This window comes from Folsomia candida, unplaced genomic scaffold, assembly GCF_002217175.1.
Source record: "Folsomia candida strain VU population unplaced genomic scaffold, ASM221717v1 Fcan01_Sc020, whole genome shotgun sequence".
NCBI lineage: Eukaryota > Metazoa > Arthropoda > Collembola > Entomobryomorpha > Isotomidae > Folsomia > Folsomia candida.
In genome coordinates, this window is record NW_019091212.1 from 30,033 (window position 1) to 54,523 (window position 24,491).

The 24,491-nt window shown below is 37.9% G+C and overlaps 2 protein-coding genes and 1 long non-coding RNA gene across 4 annotated transcripts; 1 reads left to right on the forward strand and 2 right to left on the reverse strand.

Moving 5' to 3' along the window:
- Positions 1–105: 105 nt before the first annotated feature.
- LOC110858050 (huntingtin-interacting protein 1) lies at positions 106–12,183 on the reverse strand. Of its 2 annotated transcripts, XM_022106699.2 has the most exons (23): positions 11,804–12,183; positions 10,645–11,144; positions 9,007–9,070; positions 7,416–7,534; positions 6,937–7,017; positions 6,706–6,863; positions 6,577–6,638; positions 6,377–6,517; positions 6,155–6,288; positions 5,516–5,679; positions 5,297–5,441; positions 5,128–5,227; positions 4,976–5,064; positions 4,528–4,605; positions 4,348–4,464; positions 3,828–3,944; positions 3,327–3,759; positions 2,713–3,000; positions 2,566–2,648; positions 2,019–2,336; positions 1,768–1,868; positions 1,461–1,693; positions 106–1,365 (listed from the first exon to the last, which is right to left on the reverse strand). In XM_022106699.2, the coding sequence occupies exons 2-23, from the start codon at positions 10,720–10,722 to the stop codon at positions 1,214–1,216; spliced, it is 3,255 nt and encodes a 1,084-aa protein (XP_021962391.1). In that variant the 5' UTR covers positions 10,723–11,144; positions 11,804–12,183; the 3' UTR covers positions 106–1,213. The 2 variants fall into 2 exon arrangements, with proteins under 2 accessions (XP_021962391.1, XP_021962390.1); XM_022106698.2 differs by lacking the exons at positions 10,645–11,144; positions 11,804–12,183 and adding an exon at positions 9,618–10,082.
- Positions 11,143–13,251, forward strand: LOC118438363. Its single transcript, XR_004836713.1, has 2 exons — positions 11,143–11,369; positions 11,551–13,251. It is a non-coding gene; the product is annotated as an uncharacterized LOC118438363 (long non-coding RNA).
- A 274-nt stretch (positions 13,252–13,525) lies between these two features.
- LOC110858072 lies at positions 13,526–17,956 on the reverse strand. Its single transcript, XM_022106725.2, has 5 exons — positions 17,782–17,956; positions 17,127–17,587; positions 15,470–17,056; positions 15,112–15,392; positions 13,526–14,846 (listed from the first exon to the last, which is right to left on the reverse strand). The coding sequence occupies exons 2-5, from the start codon at positions 17,371–17,373 to the stop codon at positions 14,010–14,012; spliced, it is 2,952 nt and encodes a 983-aa protein (XP_021962417.1). The 5' UTR covers positions 17,374–17,587; positions 17,782–17,956; the 3' UTR covers positions 13,526–14,009.
- Between the last annotated feature and the right edge of the window lie 6,535 nt (positions 17,957–24,491).

Below are 24,491 nucleotides of genomic sequence, written 5' to 3' on the forward strand. Positions count from 1 at the left end.
TTGACGTGTAACATGTCCAAGTAATTTTATGCACCCGGACGGAAGATAATAATTTGCATGTGCTCGAGTACAGTGAAAGTAACTCAAGTTAGTAAAATGGACTAGTTTATGTATTTATGTGGCTGGCTTCAGGCTTTATTAGTTCACTCCTTGCTATTACATATTTTAATGATACAGAATCAACAGTATTATAAATAGAAAGGAACAAAGAACTGATCAAGTAGTAAGAAGTATACAATTATAGCATTTTATAAAATTGTGGGCTCCTATAACTTATTAGGTAAATAGGTAATAGACTTTATAGATTTAGGTAATAAATATTATTACTCTTCTTACATCATCATCATCATTAATATTCTTCTTCTTGTCGGTATTAATTGTTCAACTCACACCGTCACATCGAATAATAATACTTGTTTTTTTAAACTCAAAGTAAGGATTGTTTCGTTTCGTTATTTCTTGTACACATTATTTTGCACTCTTTGGTTAACATGACGTAAATAGTAATAGGAAGAGGAGGAGCAGAGTCACGTAGTAAAGTTCAAGTGTAAAAGATTATCAATACGTTTCAAAAGTTATACATTACAAGAGTTTGGTAATAAAAAATTAAGCGATGGCTAAACAGAAAAGCAACACAGTAATAATTATATTGTAAAGTAAGTATTACAATTAGGTAATTAGGTTAACTTAAGGGTTAACTTATTTGAAAATGTGTCCCACATTTTATAAATATATTATGTTCTTAAATTGTTAAATCGGGTTTGATCAATACATCAAAGCACAATTAATAATGTTCTTGTTACTTGTGACTCGGATAGATTTTTGTTTCATAAACATAAATGACATAAATGACACGAAATCATGATAAGCAACATAGTAATTAAAATTAGAAAACTATTGAACCACTCGATCTCGTCGCGCCGGCAGAAGAGTAAGGAATCAGAGTAAATGTGCAGAAAAGTTTTTATGGTCGATTCGACTCGACGACAGGCTAATGATTGATACTACCAGTCGGTGGGTGGGTGGGGGGCTCGTGTACATAAGCTAATGATCTAATATATATAGAGCAATACTATTTGTAACAGTAATAGCAGTAGTCGCGTAGCATATAAATTACTAATAAATACAGATACAAATGAGAAGGCGTGCATTCGGAACGTTGACGATGGTGTGGACTGATTTCTTGGCGAATGTGTACAATACAAATACGTGATTAGTCTGAATTGTGGTAGTGGTGTTGCCTTAAGGCGGATAGTTTCATGCGGGATTTCTCCAACTCGGTTTGAAGTCTGAGCACTTCCGCTTGTGTTTCTAGCTCCAGTCGTTTCGCGTTATGAGTAGACAGTTTGGCTAGATCAACTTCGTCTGCAAAAAAAGAAGAGAAATTATGGATTAATTTGGTGTGTGGTTAAAATTGGGATACCGTAATAGTGATCAAAACGCGAAAAGTGTTGGCTAACCTGATTCTTCAATTAACTGAGCACAATCCTTTGCAGTTGCAACTACACCAGCAGTCGCCGTTTTGACACCGGTTGACGCTTGCTTTAATAGAGACAAGTTTTGAGAACTTCGATCCGCCCGGACTTGACTAGCCACAACTAATTGAATTGTACTAGCTGCAATATCTTGAGAAGAGGCGATCAACAGTTCAAATCCTGCTGTGGGATTAGTCACGGCTTTGTCTGCGCTCTCTCTGTAAAAGAATTAAATAACATGGATAAAAATGTGTGTTTAAGTGACCTTTGAAAGTTTAAGGGTACAACTCACAGTAAAAACTTAGCACCACCACCAACCGCTTTTGCAGCAGAAATAAGACCTTCGGTCCATTGATGGTTCCGTTTATAAAATTCTTTCACCGATGTCGATCCCTGTATATAAATAATTAAGTAGTCAATTGTTACCATTGAAGATATCACTTATTAGTCCCGAGTAGAAATCGACAAAAACTAGAAGCATTCTGCGCATTTAATGTTCAAATTTTTACTCGGGATAGCCTTATTTTATAGTCATTCAAATACCTTCCCCTGCGATACAATTTCAGACTGTAAGAATTTCGCTCGTTGGACTAAAAGTCGGATGGCATTCATCAACGTGGTACAAGAATCAATCAACTTTTCATTCACTTCGAGTTTGACTCCGGTGTGCGATTCTCTTGAATTTTTTAACATTTCTTCCATCTTCTTGGACGCCTCTTCAATAGCACGTTCCATGGCAAGAAGCTCATTTTCCAGAGCTTCAGCCGCGTCGGCTTCGGGTGTCAGGGAGCTTCCAAGACTGGATGCGGTAGATAATAGTTTTTGAAGCTTGTCTCTGATCTCGTTGTAGGGGTCGGCCAACTAGGAAAATACAAAATTGGCGTTCAAATAACAATATATGCATATGTATACATATAAATTAGCGTTTCGTTTTGGACGTCCAAAACTACTTTTTGTAACATCTTGCCTTATCTTGCCAAATTTTCTATTTTGGATACTTTTAGACGTTTAGGACGTCCAAAATTCGGTGTCCAAACCGGTTTTGCATAGTAGTTAAAACCGTAGCAAACCTCCCTGATTAATTATTTACCTGTTTTCCGCTCAGTCTCGTTCTAATTGCGCCCAACAGGGAAAGTATGGACGATCCTAGATTTCTACAGTCTCCCAACATTTCTGAGGAAACGAAATATTTTTTATAATTATTCCATAAAGTTATAAACTTGAGTTTATAACTTACCGTCTCCCTTTTGAATATCTGCCGAGGTTTGAGAAGTCGCACTTCCATGCAGAATGAGATTAACCATGTGGTGTGTGAAGGGAGGGACACGTTCCAGGATTTCGCGTAAGGATGGGAATGCCGAGTAGCCACTTTTAGTTGCCGCCTCCATCAACCCGATAATTTGACCAGTTCCCCGACAATTTATGATGAAATGGTCCAACGCTCCCGTTCCTCCGGTGAGGAGAGGATTTTCCAAGTCTTCAATTGTTTTACGCATGATTCCTTCACATTCCTGAATGCAGACGTCTAAAAGGTGAAGCGAAATTCAGAATTAAATTTACAGAAAGTGATATCGTCGCTGTTCGTGCAAAAGTTGTCGTTTGAGAAACCAGTCTGTAACAGAATTTGTCGCCGTTAAAAGCAGTTGGAAACAGAAGTTCCAGAGGATCCATTTTAGGGAGATATGAAACTTCGTAACATGTCACAGTTTTCCCGGATTTTCATCTGACAACTTCTGTTTCCAATTGGCTTTGATGGCGACAAGTTGTGTTACAGACTGGTTTCTCAACCGAGAACTTTTGCACGTACAACGACTATATGTTTTATGAATAAATTCGAGTTTTGTTCCTTACTTAGAAGCTCGTTGTATCGCTGGATTGACTCGTTTTCCATATTTTTCTGATTGTCCTGGATTTGCCGTTGTAGATCGTTGATTTGACTTTGAAAGTTATCCCTGGCCCCGGCAGCTAGTGCTAATTCGTTCGCAAGGTCGTCGCACTTTTTGGATAAGTTGTCTCTGTCACCTGCTGCTCGTGCTAATCCGTCGGCGACGTCGTCACACTTTTTGGATAAGTTATCTCTGGCCCCGGTAGCCAGTGCTAATTCATTAACAAGGTCGTCGCACTTCTTGGACAAATTATCCCTGTCACCTGCCGTCAGTGCTAATTCGTCTGCAACATCATCACACTTTTTGGATAAGTTGTCTCTAGAACTGGCAGTCAATGCCAATTCGTCACCAAGGACGTCACACTTCTTGGATAAGGTGTCCAATTGGTCGACGAGAGACTGGAAAATTTTTTTAAATCAGTTAGGTTTATGAAGGTTTGAACGATTTGTTAGCATCGTTTTTATACCTTGTTTAATTTCTCGAGCGACGAACTACCACCGAGTAACATTTCAATTTCATTTTTTGCCTTTGTCAGCTCAGTCTCCAAATCAGACTCTATCTTTTTCTTGGCACTTTCTATCGACTGCAAATGCCACGAAAATAAAATTAGCATAAGCTTTTATAGTGCCCAGCATAAAATAGTATTAACGCAGGACTCGATGACCTATCACCAAAATCGTCAAAATCAATACATTTTTAATCATTTCCCAGCTCTCAGGTCGTTGTCAATTAAAAAAATGTAGACTCCAAATCTTAACCGTTTTTGAAGGAGATCCCAAGTTTAAGAAACCTTCAGAAAAATTGGAACTCATCGAAACTGGTTTAAAAAACTCTCCGCCATTCTATTAATCAACTTACTCATTACAAATTTGAGGTGCAGAATTTTAAAATAAATTCCCAGAGACGAGAAATAATTAAAAATGTGATAATTTCGATGATTTTAGTGATGGGTCGTCTAGTCCTACGTTAACTTATGTGTGTTATACCTCGATTTGAGATTTTAACTCCACCACGATACTGTCCAATTCTTCTACTTGCGTATCCTTTTTGGACAATTTGTTAAACAGATTAGATTCCACTTCTTCCTTCTCTTTTCGCAGGCTCTGTAAACATAAATCATTGAAATCTGCCATCAAGGTACAAATATTTTTATAATTATTTCTCACCTCGACCAAAGAACTCATTTCGCTCTGTCCATCCACAACTTTTCGCAGCTCTCCAATTTCCTTGTCCGATGCTCCTTTCTATATCAACGATTAAAGTATAGTTAAAACCCATCCAGAATATACAATTTGAATTAGATTTTGCTGCGTAGTAAATCAATTTAGTAATATGCTACTCCTCAGCACCTTCAAGATTGAAGTAAACGAGGGAAAAATGGTGTTATTAGTAATAAAAAAACAAAAATTGTATTTGATTGATCTCAAGTTACTTTAGTACAGATTTTAATATAAGAAATGTTACAGGTTAGAAATAGTTGACAATAGAAATAGTAGGCAAGAACTCAAATTAGTTTGACTGAAGTTGTTTCACTAAGAATTTGCATTGAAAGCTTATTAAAATGTGATTTTCTTTAAAAATAAATTCAAATATAATTAAAAACTGCTGCCTCACCTTCCGTAGTAAATCGACATGCTGCTCTCGCAAATTTGTGTACATGTTTTTCATCTTGCTGAACTTTTCCTCTAGCCCAACATTTTTTTCTGTAAAACAAAAATTGCAAATTATTCTAGAAAGGCTGTTGTGGTTCATTGTTAATTCCGTACTTTCAGCAACATCCATCCGTTCAGCAATATCATTGGGGATTTTGCATTCATGTGAGAGCAGCTCGGCAATTTTTCTATCTTTCGCCCCAATTTCAGAATTCTACAAGTCATAATAGTCGCATTAAATATATGCACCTAAAATCCGTTTTGGATAAAATATGATATTCACTTTATCTGTCAACTGGTCAGTCAATAGGCTAATTTCTGCCTGTAATTCACGGATGCGTCGCCCAGCCTGTTCTCTCAATTGGACAATGTACTCGTTCAAGCGTTTCACTTCATCTTCAAGTTCTCTTATCCGCTTGTCTCGCTCCCTGTGTGCCAAACAAAAGGCCAGTAAATACGAGTAAATAATGAGCTTGCAAGAGATGTTATATATTTGTATCACCTTTCCATCTGTATTAGCTGCAAATCAGGAGAGCTTGATCGGGATTCGTTCGTTTTGTTAGTCTCGTCATTATCAACATCGATCAAATCACCGGAATTGTATACGGTGACTTTCCTCGTTTCGTAATTTTCAATGTCTGATTGGATAAGAAAGTTTGGTGGGTTCTGAAAAAGTTGAGAAGGGAAAATATTAGTACACATTCAATAGTGATTCATTACTGCAGAGGGCGGAGATGTATTTATTTTCAACTTTTTCAGTTGCTGACGAGTGTTGCCTAACTCTTATAGATCACTAAAATTTCAAAATATTCTTTCATATTGTCACACATTTCTAGGTTTCAGACATATAAATGTTTCCTCTATTATTTGAAAATACAGAAATCTTTTTCACATTAAAAAAAAATATATGCATATCTTGTAAACATTTCAACGATATAACAAGAACTGTTTCCTCGAAGAAATTAGACCCCGGTGTGAGCATTGATACAAATTTTGTGAAAATTCTTATTATATTTTTCGTGCATAATTGGTAAATATTTTAGCGTTTTTTTCATGAATATTAAATACATATTTCACCGATGTTTCATCGGTGCAAATGCATATCCGCCCTCTGTTCATTAGTGCTTGTAATAGGGCTTACTTTGGGGAGAAGTTGAATAGCAATAAGATTTTTAAAGTATTGCAGACTCATAGTTTTCTCATAAAGTTGGGAAAGTTCTCGGAAAACTTTGAGGAATCGTTGCCTATGTCCTTCCAACAGGTCTGGAGAAAGTTCTATCATAAATAGACACAATTTTCATTAGAATTCATCCAAAAGTTTGTGTAGTTTTGGTCTTTTTATTGTTTGATAATTCGGTCTTACTCGAATGAAGATGAAACAAGATTTTTGTTGTATAGTCGTACAAAATCATGGAATCTTGAATACACGGGATTAACGGTGTGAGCCGACATTGACCTGCAGGCGTCATGGAGTTGCAGCGAGACTGGTCCATCGTTTTAAAGACTACGGGCAAAATAATCCATTGAAAAAATAATTTATGAATTTCAGTATTAACAACATACTGTCAGCCTGTAGCTCCAAAATAGCATCCAAATAGTCCAGCATTTCCACAGAGAGTTGGAAACTAAACAAACATAATCCTGTAGTTAGAACCGTGAACAATTAATTACATATGAGGTTGACATTCATACAATGCGTCTTCATTGTCCCCCACGGAATTAACCAGGTCCGCATAGTCCATATCCAGATTCCCCGGAATTCTTTGATTTCTCAGGTGAAAGGTCAATTTTATCTCGAGAAGGGCACAGTAGTCCTTAATCAAACCTCCAAATCCGGATTTCAAGAGACCCTACATAATTAATTAGCATCCATTTTACTTTAATTCTCCTTCCGGGAAGTGTAAAGCATCTCATTATAATTACCCAAAACTTGCCCAACTCTCGCAACATTGGTTTGTACCGTTGCGAGTCTCGAATAACATTCTCATGTCCTTCTCGCAACACCTACAAGAATCAGAATTTAAATAAAGACCTGATGTCTCAGATTGCCATTTGTTCCTAAATAAATAAACAATCCTAAACACACACACCCTTCTCAAATGGGCAACAAACAATGCATATTGTTTTCATCTTGGTCACGAAAGAGGGTACAATAAGTATGTACCACAACAATAAAACTTTACTTAAACTTGCAACCCGAGCCAATTAAGTGGTTCAGTCAGTCAGCCAGTTCATGAATACAAATAGCGAAGGATTCATGAAATTCAGTTACCGTTAAAAGTCGTTGCATTGTGTCACCATATGGTAATTTTACGGGTTTAGCGTGGTTGCATTCATGAGTAGGTAATTGTTTTTTGCCTCAATAATAAGAACAATGAGTGATTAATTCATCACATACACACCTTGTGAAGAACGAAGCAAAACTTCCAGCAAAGAACGGCATGTTCTTTGGTGGGAAGGCGATGAACGCATTCCCAAAATGTGGAGGCACCGCGTTCCTGATACGTTCCGATGATGGCACCTAAATCATACATGAAAATTTTACATTTTATCACATATTATGAGACCACGTTACATTAGATCATAATTATTTCTGCATTTCGAAATAATTTCATTTCACGACAAAATAAATATGTAGGTTAATAAGCAAGCAGATTCAGGAAATAAAAATTCGCCTTGTTAAACCGTGGTTTGAATTACGATGTTCTTCTGTCCGTGATGTGGTGCATACTTGTAAAAAAAAAGTTTGTGCCAGTCGCAGAAGCCGTAATAAATACGTAGTGATCATGTTCATGACTGGTATCGTGTGTGCCGTTGCATAAAGTAAAAAATGCTCCCTTTTTTATTATTGTTAAAGTCTGTGTAGTAAAATTGTCACGGTAATTGTAACCAATAATGGGCTCCCATTATGTATGTGCAGACAGACCAAGTTAAGCGAGAGAGAACCAGCCAGCATAATAAGTAAAATTGTTAAAAAAAACTGCACATTTTTTTCCACACTCAAATCAGCGGAAAATAACTCATGCAATTTTTAAACGAGTCGTTTTTTAACGTTTTTTCCGTGTGATTAATGCCAACAGATTTTTTTTTCTCGTGAATTATTCAGTTATTCCTCGACTTTAACTTTGACACTGACAGTAGGCACGTTTTATTCTTGAATGACTTCGACTTCCCATGTAGCGCAATTGCAAATGTTTGCATTGCGGTTTTGAAAAAACAAATATTATTCAATTTCGTCATAACAATGGTGATATTGAGCAAGTTTATAGGCTAACTTATCATCAGAGGGAGGTTATGTATTTACGAAAAATTATGAAAAAAAACGTCAAAATATTTACGAATTATGTATGAAATAAAAATAAAAATTTCTGAAAATTTGTATTTTGCAATTTAATATTCTGGATTTATTGTGGTCCAATTTCTTTGAGCATAAAATTTCGTCTCAAATTGTCGAAATATTTACAAAATATGTATACGCAATTTTGAAAAAAATATGTAAAAGATTCACGTATTTTGTAAATAATAGCGGACATGTTTATGTCTGAAAACCCAGAATTAACAATACATAAAAATATTTTGAAATTTTAGTGGTCTATAAAAGTTAGTGAACATACGCACAAAGTTTGACCATTCGTCAAGTTGAAAATAAATACATAACCGCCCTCTGCTTATCATAGTTGACTCTTTAATTGCAGCAAATATTTGTAAATTCGTTCCAGAACATATAATAAAATTAATTGATAAGTGTAATGTGCATCTATACGACTAGATTACTGAAGGAGACAGTCCAGATTACTCATCATTCAAACCACTCATGTGATTCTCAAAAGCCGTGTTGAAAAGAGTAGAAACGAATGATAATGTATATCGCAATTTGATTGAGAGCATTTTATATGAAAAACGCACAAACTTAAAAGCAGACAAATGTACATAAGCAAATACATGACAGAAAATGCGTATGAAATGAAAATCATAAATTTTTGTAAAACGTACTTCGAACATGTTTCTCCTTTACGGCCGTCTCCTGAGTATTGATGGCTTTGGAGAGCGAAGTTGCCTGCAAATTAAATAAAATGAGTATATACTGCTAACAAATAGTGTTAATTAAGTTAGTACGAGTATGACGTCAAACAAATCAAATAAATAAATACGTGTGTCGAAATGCAAACCGTGGGCACGAAAACTAAAATTAACACAGGAGCTTAATATGACAGGAGACAGAACTTTTTCCAAAACGAAATTAACTTCAGAAGTGTCATATTATTGTTTCCTAGAGTTAGGTTATCTTAAATAGGTTCACACTATCAGGTATCACTAGCAGACTAGTATTGCTAGACTAGAGATAACAGCTAGTAACCTAAACCTAACCTATTTAAGATAAGTATTTGTCACTTATCAAATTAATTTTGTGCCCACTTTTTTATGGACTCCGACCAAATACGTACGTGACTTTTACCTTATGTGTCATCATATTAACATATTTATAAAAAAGAAAACGCATCCTATTTTTTAAAGGGTAAAAAGAATGTGCAAATATTTATAAAGTCGAGTCAGTCGTTCTTGGAAATGTTGATTTTTTTTGGCACGGCATTTTTGAAACATACCATATCCACTGGTGGACAATTTTCTCCTTTTCTGTGGTAGTACGAGGAGAGTGGATACATTCCACGGTCTGCTATTTTGATGGACATTTTCAGGAAATGTTAACAAAAGTCAAAGATTGTTAAGCACTGTCGTCTCGTAAATTAGTGTAAACTTTGCACCCCACTCGATTTAAACCATTAGTCAATAAATATTAGTAACACATTGCCAAAAACAACCCCCACTGGAAAAATCACGATTGAATGACTGCTGGTAAAACCAACGGCGTTGCTCAAGATTGCATCGTGCCGAAGCAAAAAGCTAAACTAAACTAAACTAAACTAACCACACATCTTTAATAATAATAAACTGAATTAATTCAATCTACAACGTATCCATCACATCCTCTCTCACAGAGTTTAAATATTATGATAAATTTGCTAAATTAATTTTGCTTGGTATCGCCTTTTTGATGGGGCTGATCCAAAGTGATGGTTGAGTTGAATTAGTTGAATTTCACTTTCGATTGTGTGTATGCCTAATAACTAATCTAGGTGGACATCCTTATCTATCCTGCCTTATCGTCATCCTGACTCTTATCGTTATACATTTTCGTAATAATATGTAGTTTCACTCTCTCATCCGTGTACACTTTGCTTAGCTTATCTATCAAACTATTATGTACATGGCAGGAATTAGTGCGGCTGACGAATGATATTTACAATAATTCGCGGAAAAGTAATAGACATGTCAAAATTGACAAGTCAGGTAGTATTAATGGAGGACAGAAGATATTGCATTGCACGGGTGGTCATACGAGGTAGAACAACAAAGGTTTTAAATGTATGTACATTTAGATAACTGTCAAAGAAGAATCAAGTGCAAGGGGACAGTGTGATACGTTAACGTCAAGCAAGAACCGTGGTCACCTACAGACCGCTAAAGATAAGATAGTTCTTCGTCACTGCATATGCCGCCGACTTAAAGCGGAAATTAACTTCTTATCAACAAATTGTTAAACATTTGATTAATTATGTCATTTATCCTCACCTGTCCTTTCTCAAAGTGCTCCCTCTCCAATTCCAAACTGTTCTTTTTCGACTGAAATCTTGGTAATTGTAGCGACATGTTGTTGGTTCTTTCTTGTTCTTATCGAAGGGCAATATCATTCCCACCAGTTTCTTTTTGATTAACTGCTTGACAACTCAAAATGACGACTCAAAATTATATCATCTTTTCTTCTCTTTAGTGAAAAGTGACAAGTGACTTAAGGACGTTCCTCCCTTTTCAAATCGCCGGTCGTTTACACGATCACTTTTTTACGTCAATTAAACAAAATCCACTACACAATTGGTTGAGTACTTAAACAATATCAAGAGCTAGATGATCACATAACAACGCACAAGAAAAAACTAGACACAGTTTTATGTCCGACGAAGATATTATTGTGACTCATCAGTCATCAAAGTTAGTTAACTATTTATTAACCGTGCACTTTTTTACATCACAAGTCAGTGTAGTCAGTCAAATTCCTCTTGTATCATAAATTTCTTGGGAATAGGTTTACATTCAACCACCAACCAACCACCACCATTCAGCTGCTCTCTTCTTCTCGTATTACTTGCAGAAATCTGCAGAAAGAAATGCTGTTTACGAAATCCAATATCCAACAAACCAACCAGCCCGACTCCGGCCTTGTTTTTTATCCCGATGATGATGATGACAATTGTGTTTAAATAAGGAAGCAAAGAAAGTAAACGGAGATGTCGAGCGAGGTGAGCAATCCTACCAAGTCAAGTAGTAGAATTTGATAGTGGTTTGGTCTTTCTTGGTCGTTGATGTCGATGAGTAATGTAAAATGTAATATTAAACTTCACAACACACAAACCAAACCAAACCACTGTTTACAGGCAAGTTTACAAGTAAGTAACCACCGACTTGTATTTTATTTCGCAGCAGCCCGTAGTAAGTAATACGAGAATAACCAACTTGTGAATCTGATACCTGATTAGATTTCAGTCTCAGGCAGCAGAAATTTAGCAACCCTTTTTGCTATGTACATACTGGACTGGTTACTTTTTGTGCTAACCTAGCTAGAAAAGCCGAGTGCACGCAAAAAAAGTCGGTTTTTCTTGTGTCTTGCATTTACCATTTGATAATGAGTACAAGAAGAAGAGAGAGCGGAAGTGGTGTGGTCTTTTCCCACTACATCAGCAGCAGATGAGATACGTATGATGATCACTATTTGTTCGAGAAAGGGTCGTCCCACCAGACCAGACAAGCTCCAGTAAAGTTCCGGTTTCATTCAACAATTTTTAAACCCAACCAAAATAGCAGGAAGCAGGAAGTTGGTTGGTTGTGCAAGTAAGTAAGGGACACACTCACTCACTGACTAATAACACAAATAAACTAACTAAACCCTGACGTATCTAGTAGGAATTTTCTACTGCTCCTGGTGATTTTGGAATTTCCCTTTAAAAAAGTCTATGAATCTTTACGGAATAATAACTCGAGAGATACATACGTAGATTTTACTATTCCATTATTAAAGCAAAGAAGGAAAAGTATAATGGATGGATTGGATGGACGTAGAAACGTACGAACTGCACACACAGCGTGATCTTTAAGTGGTTTTAGCTGGGCTTAATTGCTTCTCTTCCCCTCTTCTCCAACGCCACGATGCTTACACGTACATCTACACGATACGATACCATCTGCTGAGGAGTTTGTATGAGTGCATGAAAAAAAGACGAGGATAAATGCATCCTTTAAAGGAAGGGTTTAAGCGAAAGGGTTGAACTCTTACTGCGTTACATTACACCACGTTTTGTGCCGTGATGCTTAATATATATAAAGTGAAGTAAGTACTTACTTACTTACTATGAGGTGTAGTAAATAATGTAGTGTTGTGTAGCTCGTGGGAGAAAGAATTCATGGACGAGGAATAGAATAATAGGATGCATAGATAGATACAAGAATAAGAAAATGTACTTGGTTACTACCGGAATGGAATATCCATCCAGGTCCTCATCCTGCTGCCACAAATATCTTTATATGAATGTACATAGTTTAGTTGAAGATGCTCTGCTTTCTCATGAAAAAGTTGAGAATGATTCGTATCATTTATTCATATAAATTGCCTTCCTATGTGAATGTGTCGCTTTTATGACATGAAACTTTTAGCATGCCTTTATGACATTTGTAAGAAGAATTGCCAACCTGGAAATCTGACACGATCCGTAAAAAGATATATGACTTTCAAATAATCGTGGAAACCAAAAACTGGTAATCTAACCGTTGATTCGTACATTTTACGATGTGTGTGAGAATGAGTTGATCGGTGGGAAGCAACGACTAATTAATTAAATCCCGTCCCGTCCCAACTAACAATTAGAACTTACATTTTTCCAAGTTCGAGATAAAACTTTATTATTTTTATGCAACATGTTTGAATTACAATAAAATAACTAGAATTTCAATGTTTCTTTTAAATATTATGACAGAAATTCGTTTCTTGCTTAAAACTACCGGATATCAAGTTTAACCAGCATTCATTAAATGTATTGTTTGAGTAGGAGAATAAATTCATTCCGCATTGTGTATTAGCGGCCGAAATATCTACTGATCTGTATAAAAATGTTATATCATAATAATATGTCTAAAATACAAAAATCTTTTTTCTGGGTTTTCCTTAATTCGTATTATATCGATGATTCACCAACAATTTGAGAATATATGTAGTGAAATGTTTCCTTAGTTCAAGTATCTATCTCTTGGTTAATTAATGTCATCATCAAAGACCGGACTTTTTTTAGAGAAGAGAACTTTTAAACTTTTTTTCAGGTAATGCGTACGCAAGCTAATGATAAACTATTGTATAAATAAATGCCACTGTAGTTAATTACTTGGCAGTACAATTTTGTGTGTTGGGACTCGCATATTACGTGTGCGGCAAATTAATAAATCTCTTTTTCGCAAAAATACGAAATCTACTAATTTTTTATCACTCCTATTCCAAATAAGACATTGAGGCGAAGAATATTATTATAGATTAATTTCGTTTCTGTATCCGGTTAGTTTAGTTAATAAGTAAATGCATTGTTTATAGTTGCTTTTCTTCTTCCTGTGATGCAATGGATGAGGCGATTCCTTGCTGTTATTCCTTATCATATAGTAATCCGTCTGTGTATACATCTTCTGCTCGTGCGTAAATAGTTAACTAATAAACTCAGATTTATAATAGCGGACTGCATATGGTAGTAAATATAATTAGTAATAAAGTTAAAAACGAAACAAACAACATTATGCAATTAATCGGACATTCTGTAATATCAGGATATATAACAATAAGACCCAATTCTGGAACTGGAACTGTATCATTTTTTTTGGTGGGGAGAAGAAACTTGCTCGATCGATCAATTGCAAAATGATTCTGCAAACAAGTCACACTCTTCAACTTCTAACTGGCTAAAGAGTAAGTTGGTATCGTGCAGTGTGCCGTCCAATAGATCACAAAGCTGCTGCTCATGCTCATCATCCCTCGAGGTCGACGACGTGGCATCCACCACCTCGAGCAGTAAAGGATCCACTGTTTCGACCCGACTCTTCTTGGAACGTTTTGCAGAAGATGTCCCAGCCGACGATGTAACAGTGGACGATGTTGACGACGAGGGAGATGGTTTCTGTGCCGTTTTCTTGTCTTTAGCAGTAACCGATGTGACCACAATGGATTGGGCGAGGTCACTGTGAAACAGTTGGCGAAACGATTCCGGGATGCCGAGTCCTCGACTTGTGTATGAATGCTCTTTATTTGATCCGGGTCCCGTCGTGGTGGAGGTTGAGGTGCAAGTCGTGGAGGTAGATGACGATTTTGAGGTAGATGATTTACTTGACTTGGTGGTATTACTACTTTCTCCGGTGTTACTGCTACTTTCGATAGGGTAACAGTCAATCAGTTTGCTTAAGAGGACCGTCCAAGCTCGAATTATGCGAGAGACGGTGGGTTGTGAAATACAAAACATGTGACCCAAAACTTTCTCAGGTAACTTTCTTCTCAGTCTAATAATCGTCATGAACAATTCATCAATTCGTGACATGGATCGGCCATGAAATGGGCGCTTTTTTATCGGCTCGTCATACGCGGGTGGAGGTGGGAGTGGGAGGATAAACTCGGAAGGGGTGGAACGACCAGTGTCAGAATTGCATTCGGCGGTGGAGGAGTCACCACCATTCGTTTCGGAAGAGGAATGGAGCTGTAACACGGAATACAAATAAATACAGTTTAGTTAAAATACACAAACATTTTGTGGTAACGTAAGACTCGATAAGTTATCGCCAGAAGGACAATATTTTTTTAATTGGCAATTCCCTGCTCTACGAATTAGTTGTCCAGAATTGTAAAATCAATTCTTAGAGCCGAGAAATGATTAAAAATGTGCTGATTTTGGTGATAAGTCATCGAGTTCTACGTTAAAGCACACATAACGATTTTTAGCAATCAATCTTTAATTAACTTACCGTGCCCAAATTAGCGACTCCAAACATGACATCAGTTACACGCAAACGTTCCACATACGCTTCTAGAGAGCGAAAGAAAGCCTCGAAATTCCGATAAGAATTAAACCCAGTGTAATATTCAATGTCCTTGTCCGAATTGCTGAATCGCTCCACGGAAAACTGGCCACATATCTTTTCCTTCTTATGCTTTTTGGTAACTCTGTTCAGCCTCGCGTTCTCTGGAGCTTTCTTCTTTGCCCGTGCACTCGGCGGTTTAACCATGAGTAAGGATGGCGTGCTATCTGCAAATTTACATTGAAATGGGAGCATATTAGATTTCAAATTCACACCAAGAGAATAATTAATTAAATGTGTGTACCTCGATTAACATTTCGTGCATTATTATGTCCCTCTGCTGAATCCAGTTTCTGATTACTACCATCACCACCTCTTGCTCTCGATTTTTTGTCGGGAAGAAGTTGTTGCTCAATTTCTTCATTTGTGCAAAGACCTTCTAAACTTTCGCCCTTGTCGTCTTTCCCGTCGCTGGGCAAATGCAAATCTCCCAACCCAATCGACAACTCTGTATTGTTGTAATCTGTAAGGAGCGAAGAGTTGAAATGATTAGCCAAATGTTCAATCTCCAACAAAGTCGGGCCACGCTCTTCATCGAGCCCAATCCCGTTCACAAGTTGGGAGAGGAGACCACCGTTGTCCTCCGTCGTCGGGCTGATGGATGAGGGTCCCGTGTGGGTGGAGGAATGATGATGGTGATACTCCAAGTTGACACTGTTCGGATCCATGGATGAAATGTGGTACAGGGGGTCATCCTCTTCCGTCGTGGAAAAAATTGACTCTTCGCTAGAATGGTGCACAAATGGGGGTGGTCGCCCAGAGATGGATGAGAGCAGGCGGGAGTCCAAATCACCCACGATGAATTCCTGCTCCTCAACATTGCCACCATCCCCGTCCCCACCGCAATGAAGGCTGACGGCCTGTATGCTTTGGAGCAGCTCTTGCTCAATGCTGCTCAAATGTTGGTTGACCAAGTCGTGATGAGAGGAGGACAGGGATAAGGTCACTGTTCGAAAATTAGACGATGAAGACGTCGTAGGCGTAGAAATAGAAGAAATGATGGCAGTAGTTGTGTTAGCACTTGATGAAGATGATGATCCCTCTGTTGCCGTTGTTGTTGCAGGTACGTTTTGATTATTATTTATGATTGAACTGTTGGCTTCACTGCTCATGGCGCCCCCGACGAAGATGTGGTGTTGTTGTTTGTCTTGTTGCAGATTTGGAGTTGCGATGGCCAACAGAGTTGATAAACTAATTTCTGCGAGTGCTTCACCAACGCCGTCAATGTTCACATCGTCCACTTTCTTTTTCCCTTTGGCAGGTCGATCGAACGCGGATCGGTTCCACTTTCGACGCTTTCGTTTCTTATGAGGAGCCTCGTTACTGTCTTCGTTAATGTTGAGGGAGAAATTTGAACTTTGTGACAAGTCTTCTTGTGATATGCTGGATGATGAGATGCCGCCCCCACCACCACCACAATTATCTAAAGTGCTACTACCATCTCGCACGTGTAAGGTTAACTGGTCGTCGTTTAGTGTGGCTGCTTCAAAGATAAATTCACGACTGTCTAAACAGCCACCACTGTTCAAGTTTTGATTATTTGTGGTTCCATCCTCCAACAAATTGTTGCGGTCGACAAGCTTCCACGATACTGGGCAAAGTAATGGCGACCCACTCAGAGAAGAGGGTAAAGAATCATCTGAAGCTCGTGAAGTTGAAAGACCAATTGTTCTCGGAGTAGGAACAATATCACTCGTGGTGGAGGCTGAGCTAGTACTCAGACCAGCAGCTCCTTCTAGTTTGATTGTTTTACTGGCCCTGCTAGGACTCCCAATCACGACGGGGATTACGATAGGCGAGTTCTTTCGTGGAAATACCGATGGTACAGCATCTGAAAAAAATGAATAAATACATACACTTAAATCAAAAGTGCAATAATTTAAAAACACATTTGTAACTACTTGAATTTAGTCGGGCTCGTTTTTTGATATCCACAGAGTAATCCTTCTTCCTAAAATGTCGTGAACAAACTCGCGTGTATTTTGGAACAAGTCTGAAAACTTCGGGTTTATCCAGATGTGGAATTATGGCTTGAATCCATTGTTCTCGAAGTGGTTCTTTATTCGGAAACCCATGATAAGACAGCCCTTTAGCCTCTGCGACACGTACGTTCATCCCACATGACGAAATACAGCAGCGATGAACCATCCTGACCAAGTAGTAGGTTCGGGATGGATAAGACCTAGTCGTGGTGGTCGGTGGTGGAGGAGGAGGAGGTGACGATACTGATCTCTTATCCTCAGGTACATTTGTTGACACAGAGACGGGACCCTACGACGACCACTCCACGGCTACGTTTTCCTATGATGGCGACAAAGTTGACGTCATTTCAGCTTCGCCTAGTCTCACATTTTCCACTCATCTAGAAAAAATAGGAGAAGGAGCAATTATTAATCTTCCATGAATAATTGACACTCAGATCTACTACTGCGACTTAATTATGAATTAATTAATTAATACAATAGTTAGTAGTAGTAGCTTCAGATCTGCATTAAATTATATCACCCAACAAATCAATAACTATAAACCACTAAGTAACTAATCATCTAAACCCACCTGATAAGACGCAAGACACAATCAGGGTTCGTGATGAGCATGAACTTGAACAAGTTGACCAAGCAGTTTGACTTTTTAATTTATAATTATTTATTATGTGTCGATTACTTTGTTTGAAAATTAGAATTTCCTGCAACAACGATCTGTTTCCGTTTCCACGGCAAAAACCGAGATCTTGGCCGGAAGGGGGCAGCGGAGGGCGCACTACGCAGTTCACCACCACCACCACCACCAACTAATATCACGTCTCAGAAAGTGTCACTTTTTTATCGTCACTCACACGGTTTTACTCTCGTTAGTCGCCTCACGAGGTTTTGCTCCGTCTCAAATTCCCAGCCATGAAAGTTCCGATGTTGGTGTACGTTTGGCATTGAATTTCTGACCGTGAATTTTATCAGGGTTCCCAAATGCTTCATATTTTCATTACCATTGCAAATACCCTTGTCTCGACAAAATACAGTATTTTAATCTCTGTTCTTCCCAGGGTTTGGATTTCCAGGGGTGTTTCACCCACAACAAGACGAAAATCTACGTCGAGAAGGCAGCAGTCATACGAAAATATACGTTTTGTGAAGAAATTAACATTTCATCACTGCAAGGTACTTTGTTTTCACGATTTTGTAAAAATAAAGTACTTTGGCAGCAATAAAATGTTAGTTTCTTCACGAAACCCGCAATTTCGTGTGACTGTTGTGTCGACGTAGATTTTCATCTTTTTTGTGGGTGTAACACCCCTGGAAATCCAAACCCTGGCAAGAATGGAGATCAAAATACTGTATTTTAACAAAGAATTTTGGTCCCTTGAAGAATGACTTGAATAATGTGACTCGCTCGTGATCCATGCCACCCAAACGATTGAATAACTAATTTTACGATGAACAAAGACAGACCGGAAGCAGCCCATTTCATTTCGCATTATATTTCTCGTCTCCTTGATCTTGTCCCTTTGTGAGAGCACGTGTTCATTCACATATGTGTGCAATGAATCACAATAAATAAACTTTATATGAATCGCACTGATTCCAATGGATATCCAGCAAGATTACTTTGTTTGTTCATATTCTGTTGGCCTTCAGCTTAAGCGAGATATGATAACTCCCCCATTCATTCAGGAAAGGTAGCACTCCTTGCATTTCATTGGAATAAATCCATCAAAAAAATAAGTTTCTTTTCGAGTTAAAAAAACTAACAATGGAGATCTCCCAGCGTATGCATTCCGATTTTGGACAAACTAGTGTCAATCGATCATGAATTTCGTTAATATGAAATTCGTGAATGGAACGATCTACCCATGCTAACGTTTGGCGGAGATATTTGCATCCAAAAAGCAAAAAATCCGCAGTAAAGTTGAAAAATTGTGCACTTTACTGAGCGTTTTCTCCTCTTCGGATGCAAGTATCTCCGCCAAACGCATTGGGAAATCGTATCTTTACAAATTTCGTACTACTTGAATATGTGCTAGATTGACACTAACTTGCTCAAAATCTTACAGCATACCCTGGGACACCTTCATTGCAAGCGTACAAGTACATCCGTCGTGACAATAATTTTGAGACAGTAATTGTTTGCACTCTTTACAACCAAAAATAACACAACTGCACCGTTTTATTTGGCAGATAAGTGTCCTCCTCACTCAACCCTTTAAAAAATTCAACGATATGATTCCTACAATCTGTCTCGATAAATTTTTGAGTGAGATGAGAAGCTTAATTTGATTGTTAAAAATCTACTTCAAATCATCATCCCCACTTCCACTCGGAATCACAGTGTGCGGTATTTTAAAATGAACCCCCACCGATCCGCCAAATATTGCGGTGGTATCGTAAATGTATCCCCCCATCCACTACATAATGCAGACCAAGTCTCGTCCAGCTGGGCCATGTGAATCAGAAAGGTATCAAAATTCATTGAATTTCATGCCCATTTATAAATCCACACACACATATTTTTCCCATCCAGAAGAACATACTGTCAAATTGTGATAATTACAGGGTTGGAAACAGAGGGGGTCCACTTCCCTGGATGTAAAGTTTGGTTTTTCAGCGTCGTGTTCACTTTTACACTGTGACTAAATTTTTGTGAGACTCGATGGGGCACAGAATCGCTTCGTTATTGTACATATATCGATTTTTTGTTCAATGTCCTTATTATTATTATCAACCTATCACCACCACCACACAAGTCGAACACATAATTGTCGCATCTCATTATTCCTGTTCCTACATACAGAGTTACAGTAATGTTAAGTCCAGGGTTTCCCTGTAGTTTTTTAACCACTGTCCAAATCGGGTTTTACCCAGTTTTGGACACATAATTTTGAACGTCCCAAATGCGAAAAGTGTCCAAAATAGAAAATGAGGCAAAATGTTGCAAATTCTTCGTTATTAAATCTTTAGATAATCCGTTGGCGCATGTGTTTAATTTCCCATTAATTCTGAGCATTTTTTTCTAATACTGTACGGCTTGGTTTAGAAAGTTTCTCAGTTTTTCATAATAAAACATGTTATTATTAATAAAACAGAAGTTTTTTCCAAATTTCATGGTATTACAGAATACAGACTCACCAAAATGATCAAAATTAATGGGGAATTAAATATATGTGCACCCATTTCCCAAAATTGGGCATTCTGGACGTCCAAAATTATTTGATACAGTTTTACACGCTTTTGGACGGTGTCCAGTCCAAAAGTAGTTTAGGACTTCCCAAAGTAGTAGGACTTCCCAAACGAAACACTGGATAAGTCATACGATCCACAGCCATACATTTCAATCGCTAATAAACCCACTCTCGCACACCTCGATTGGATGAATGGGATTGATCTCTAAAACTGCATTTTTTATTCATTCTTCTCCCCGCATTCCGACCCTGGAAGGGAAAACTAATGTGCTGCTGGGCTTTAAGTGTTTTCAAGTATGGAAAAAGAAGCCTGGATTGTGCGTGATACTGAAGTGCCACTCATTCCAAAAATATATATGCCCACTTAATACCTCATCACGTCGTCATGTTATTGTCCAGATTGACACACTTAAAACCCAATCATCCGATTTTGTTACATTATGATGTGAGTGAGTGAACATGTCTGTTATATTGCTGCGAGTTAATAAATACATGCTCACCGTCATCATGGGTCTCTCTTCATGGAGCAGTCAGTTATCGTTTCAGCAGGATACTAATGAAACCACGGGATAGGAATTTTTCAAAATGTGAATTATAATAAAATATCCCGTGTTTTTGATGCAAGTAGTAACCACTTGCAAGACATAATAGTGGTTTCTTGCAGGTATTTTGACCTGCAAGAAATGCACGGCCCAAGAAACGACCGCTATTCTTATTATTTCTTGCACTTTCTTTTGTAGTTTCTTGCGCCTTACATTTCTTGCGCTTTTTTCCCTTTCCAGCGCAAGAAATGTAGCAAACCCTCAAGAAAACGAAACACTGAAAATATGAAAACTTATTGTTCATCAAATAAATAAAAATGATACGATAACAATAAAAATGGACAATTCAGCATGTCCATAAGCCAACTAGAAAAGATCGGAATTTTGCTGTTTTTCCAGCAAAAGAAGCTTACTCTACGCCCTGAACGATTATTATTTTCCTCTATTTTTCACCTACCTTATCCAACAAGGTATTTATGACGACGACGATCATGAATAAATAAGGAGGAGAAGAGTATAACAGGATTAAAGGATTTGAACAAAGGAGCCGAGCAAATGTCCTACATTGTGTCAATCATCGATTACACATCAGATCGAGTCCGTCTTTAAGGGTTGCCGCCGACGTTTACCTACTTGCTTAAAGGACTCGTACATAAATCTTCACTTCAAAAACGCTCCTCGGTTATTGGGAGGACCTTTTGCTCTCCGTGCCTTCGGGGTCTTTGGTGAAGGATTTTATCTGGCAACAGTTTATGTACTACAAGGACTGATCTCTTAATAGGCTTATTAGCCTGATGAGGATTACTCATATTTTCTCTGTACGTACAATACAACAATATCATTAAATCCCCGTGTCCACACTCGACAGCTCGAATATTTATTAGTGTCCTCGTACTCGTGTTTGTTTCTCACTTGGTCATGAGGATTGAGATGCGATAACAAATAAATAAAATGGCTACTACACATGCTAAATATGACAAATAGTCAAAAATGTATGGGCATATAGGGTCGATCTTTTATTTATCATTGCTGCGACCCTTTTAACTTGTTCACTCAGGTTGAGGGGGGTTCTAAATATGTATTGGTACACACATTTACATATTTTGTGGGACAAAGGGTTCGTCTTTTTTCAAATGTTTATTCAATTTTGGAAAGTAGTATTACATGAATCAAAAACCATTCCAGCCAGTGGTATAATTAATAAAATCGTGTCAAACGATCGTAAACAATTAGTCAAGGCGATTGAAATTTCCTTTAAAATGACACCGCATATGAAAATTAAGGTCCAGTTTGACCTCACACCAGGGTCACCTGGACAAAAGTGCAATTCGCAGGAGCGTCGGCATTTTTAGAGATGAAGCAGTGACACGATCTTCCCCAACTCGAAACAATTACTTTTAATTTCGAATTAACAAGCGACTCGTGAATCCGCCCATTTCAAAATATTTCGAAAAACTCTACATTCATAGTTCGTGTATTTACATTTGTAATTACAACATTAGCCTCAAATTATAAAAGGTCAGATAGTCCCGCAACCTGGAACAGTTGGTAAATGTGTCGGTCAGTGTCTCAAAAACCTTAACCTTCATTTTATTAAACAATCCACCAAGATATTGTTGTACCGCACCGCAAACCGTGTACGTTTTACACTTGAACTAATCCGAATAATAGGATAAAATCTGCCAAAGAACGAAACCCATACCGACGACGACTTCCTCCTTAACAATACTTATAAAGCATACTTGGATCGCAATAAATTTTGCATGATACTTGCCCCCTTATTTTTAACAAGCAGGCAAGAAAGGAATCCGGAAACTGTCCATTTGAAGTTTTCCTCCAGCTTGAAATGCCCACTTTTGTCCCAACCACACAACTTTAATCTTCTCTTCACCTTGTCGCACTTTTTTTTAACGTGAGTAATTCATCTCAATCAGGGTTCCTTAATTCGACATGTAATAATAATACACGTATTATGTCACCTATGTTCACCGTACATGTATGTGATTCATTGTGGTATAAAAAAATGTGAATCCGTGTGGAAACGCATAATCCAATCCGGCCCGTAAAAGTTGTTCTCTTTTCTCGTCATCCACTATCTTTTACAATTTCATTCATTCCAAATGCCTACATATTTCTGCATGAAGCAGCAGCCCGTAAAAAGTTGGGAAGAAAAAAAACGGTGCGGATTAAGGCACACATTAAGTTTGATATGTTCATTTGTGGAAATCCTTAAAGGGCTCACTCACTCCTACCTAGCGTAAAAAGATTCAAAAAGTGAATGAGCAGCAGCAGCAGCATATTCACTCATTATGAAGTATTATCATGTCCAGAGATACGTATAGCTGCCGAAAATGAAGATGGGATGATGATGACCTTTTTATTTACAGATAACTCCATAACGTAAATGCGTCCTTGCAATGGAGGTCTCCCAGCGTATGCTCTCCGATTTTGAGCAAACTAGTCTCAAATTGAGACTATCAATCGATCACAAATTTAATTAGTATTAAATTTTCGGAAGACCCGATCTCCAAAAATGCATGGGAAAGCGTAAAATTTGTCAACTATTGGGCACATTTTCTCATCTTCGGATGCAAATATTTCCACCGAATCTTTTCGCATTGAGAGATCGTGTCTTTCACAAATTTCACACTAATCAAATTTGCAATCGATTAACACTAATTTACCCAAAACCGGATCTCATACGCTGGGAGACCTCCATTCTTAGTCGGATAACAAAACGCAAATAACCCTCACGTCAATTCAGGTAAATAGAAGTGAAAAAAAAATGTTGTAACATGTTGAAGAGCTCATCACGAGCAGATTCAACAAGACTTTATTAGGACGACTTTGCAGTTCGGTTATACATGTGTCAGTCAGTACATGATGATTACTAAATACTTGAAAGAATAGGGGCAGCAATTCCACCAGTCAGTTTTATGTAACAAAAGGACTAAACTTCCATCCACGGCTGCCCTGCCGGCATTCATTCATCGCCAGTTTATGATTTCCATTCTCCAGGAGGCAGGGACTTACTTGTTCCTGTCGAGAATCGACGGACATCATCATCCTCGTCGTCATTTCTCTGTATTGCTGGATTTGGGCGATGATACAACTCAATAACCATTCGTTGTGAATTTTCATTGTGCGATTTCATTGTGTTTTTTGATGTACCCAACTCCTCCAGTCAAGAAAAGATCAGAGAAACCATGCTGCCCAATAGTGCGATATGCCTCGCTGGCTGACCTGAGTGAGGACTCAATAACAAAATGTCGACGTCTTTATTTAATTCCAGTTGAGATCCCAGCCTCTTTTTTGTGGTATAAACTTAGAGGATTAGGTAGGCAATGATGGTACAGATGTACATTCTCGTCCACTAAATTTAATCCATTTCATGTCCATTCACTGCTAATATGTCAGGAGTGATTTTCCGCCTCCGCAGCACCAAGTAACACATGAATCCCAATAATCAGAGGCCGGATATGTAGTTATAGAATTTCAAACTTTTTCATTTGATGACGACCGATGGTTAAACTTTGTCAGTGTGTCCCCTA

What these genes read in the sequence shown, in the direction of transcription:
- LOC110858050 (XM_022106698.2), bottom strand. Translation starts at nt 9,704, where the DNA reads ATGTCCATCAAAATAGCAGACCGTGGAATGTATCCACTCTCCTCGTAC. An exon ending in TTTGCTTCGTTCTTCACAAG is followed by an intron (nt 7,018 to 7,415) that starts GTGTGTATGTGA and finishes TGATTCTTGTAG; the next exon opens with GTGTTGCGAGAAGGACATGA. An exon ending in ATGTCGATTTACTACGGAAG is followed by an intron (nt 4,606 to 4,975) that starts GTGAGGCAGCAG and finishes TCGTTGATATAG; the next exon opens with AAAGGAGCATCGGACAAGGA.
- LOC110858072 (XM_022106725.2), bottom strand. Translation starts at nt 17,373, where the DNA reads ATGGTTCATCGCTGCTGTATTTCGTCATGTGGGATGAACGTACGTGTC. An exon ending in TGCACGAAATGTTAATCGAG is followed by an intron (nt 15,393 to 15,469) that starts GTACACACATTT and finishes GTAAATTTGCAG; the next exon opens with ATAGCACGCCATCCTTACTC. An exon ending in GAGTCGCTAATTTGGGCACG is followed by an intron (nt 14,847 to 15,111) that starts GTAAGTTAATTA and finishes TCCGTGTTACAG; the next exon opens with CTCCATTCCTCTTCCGAAAC.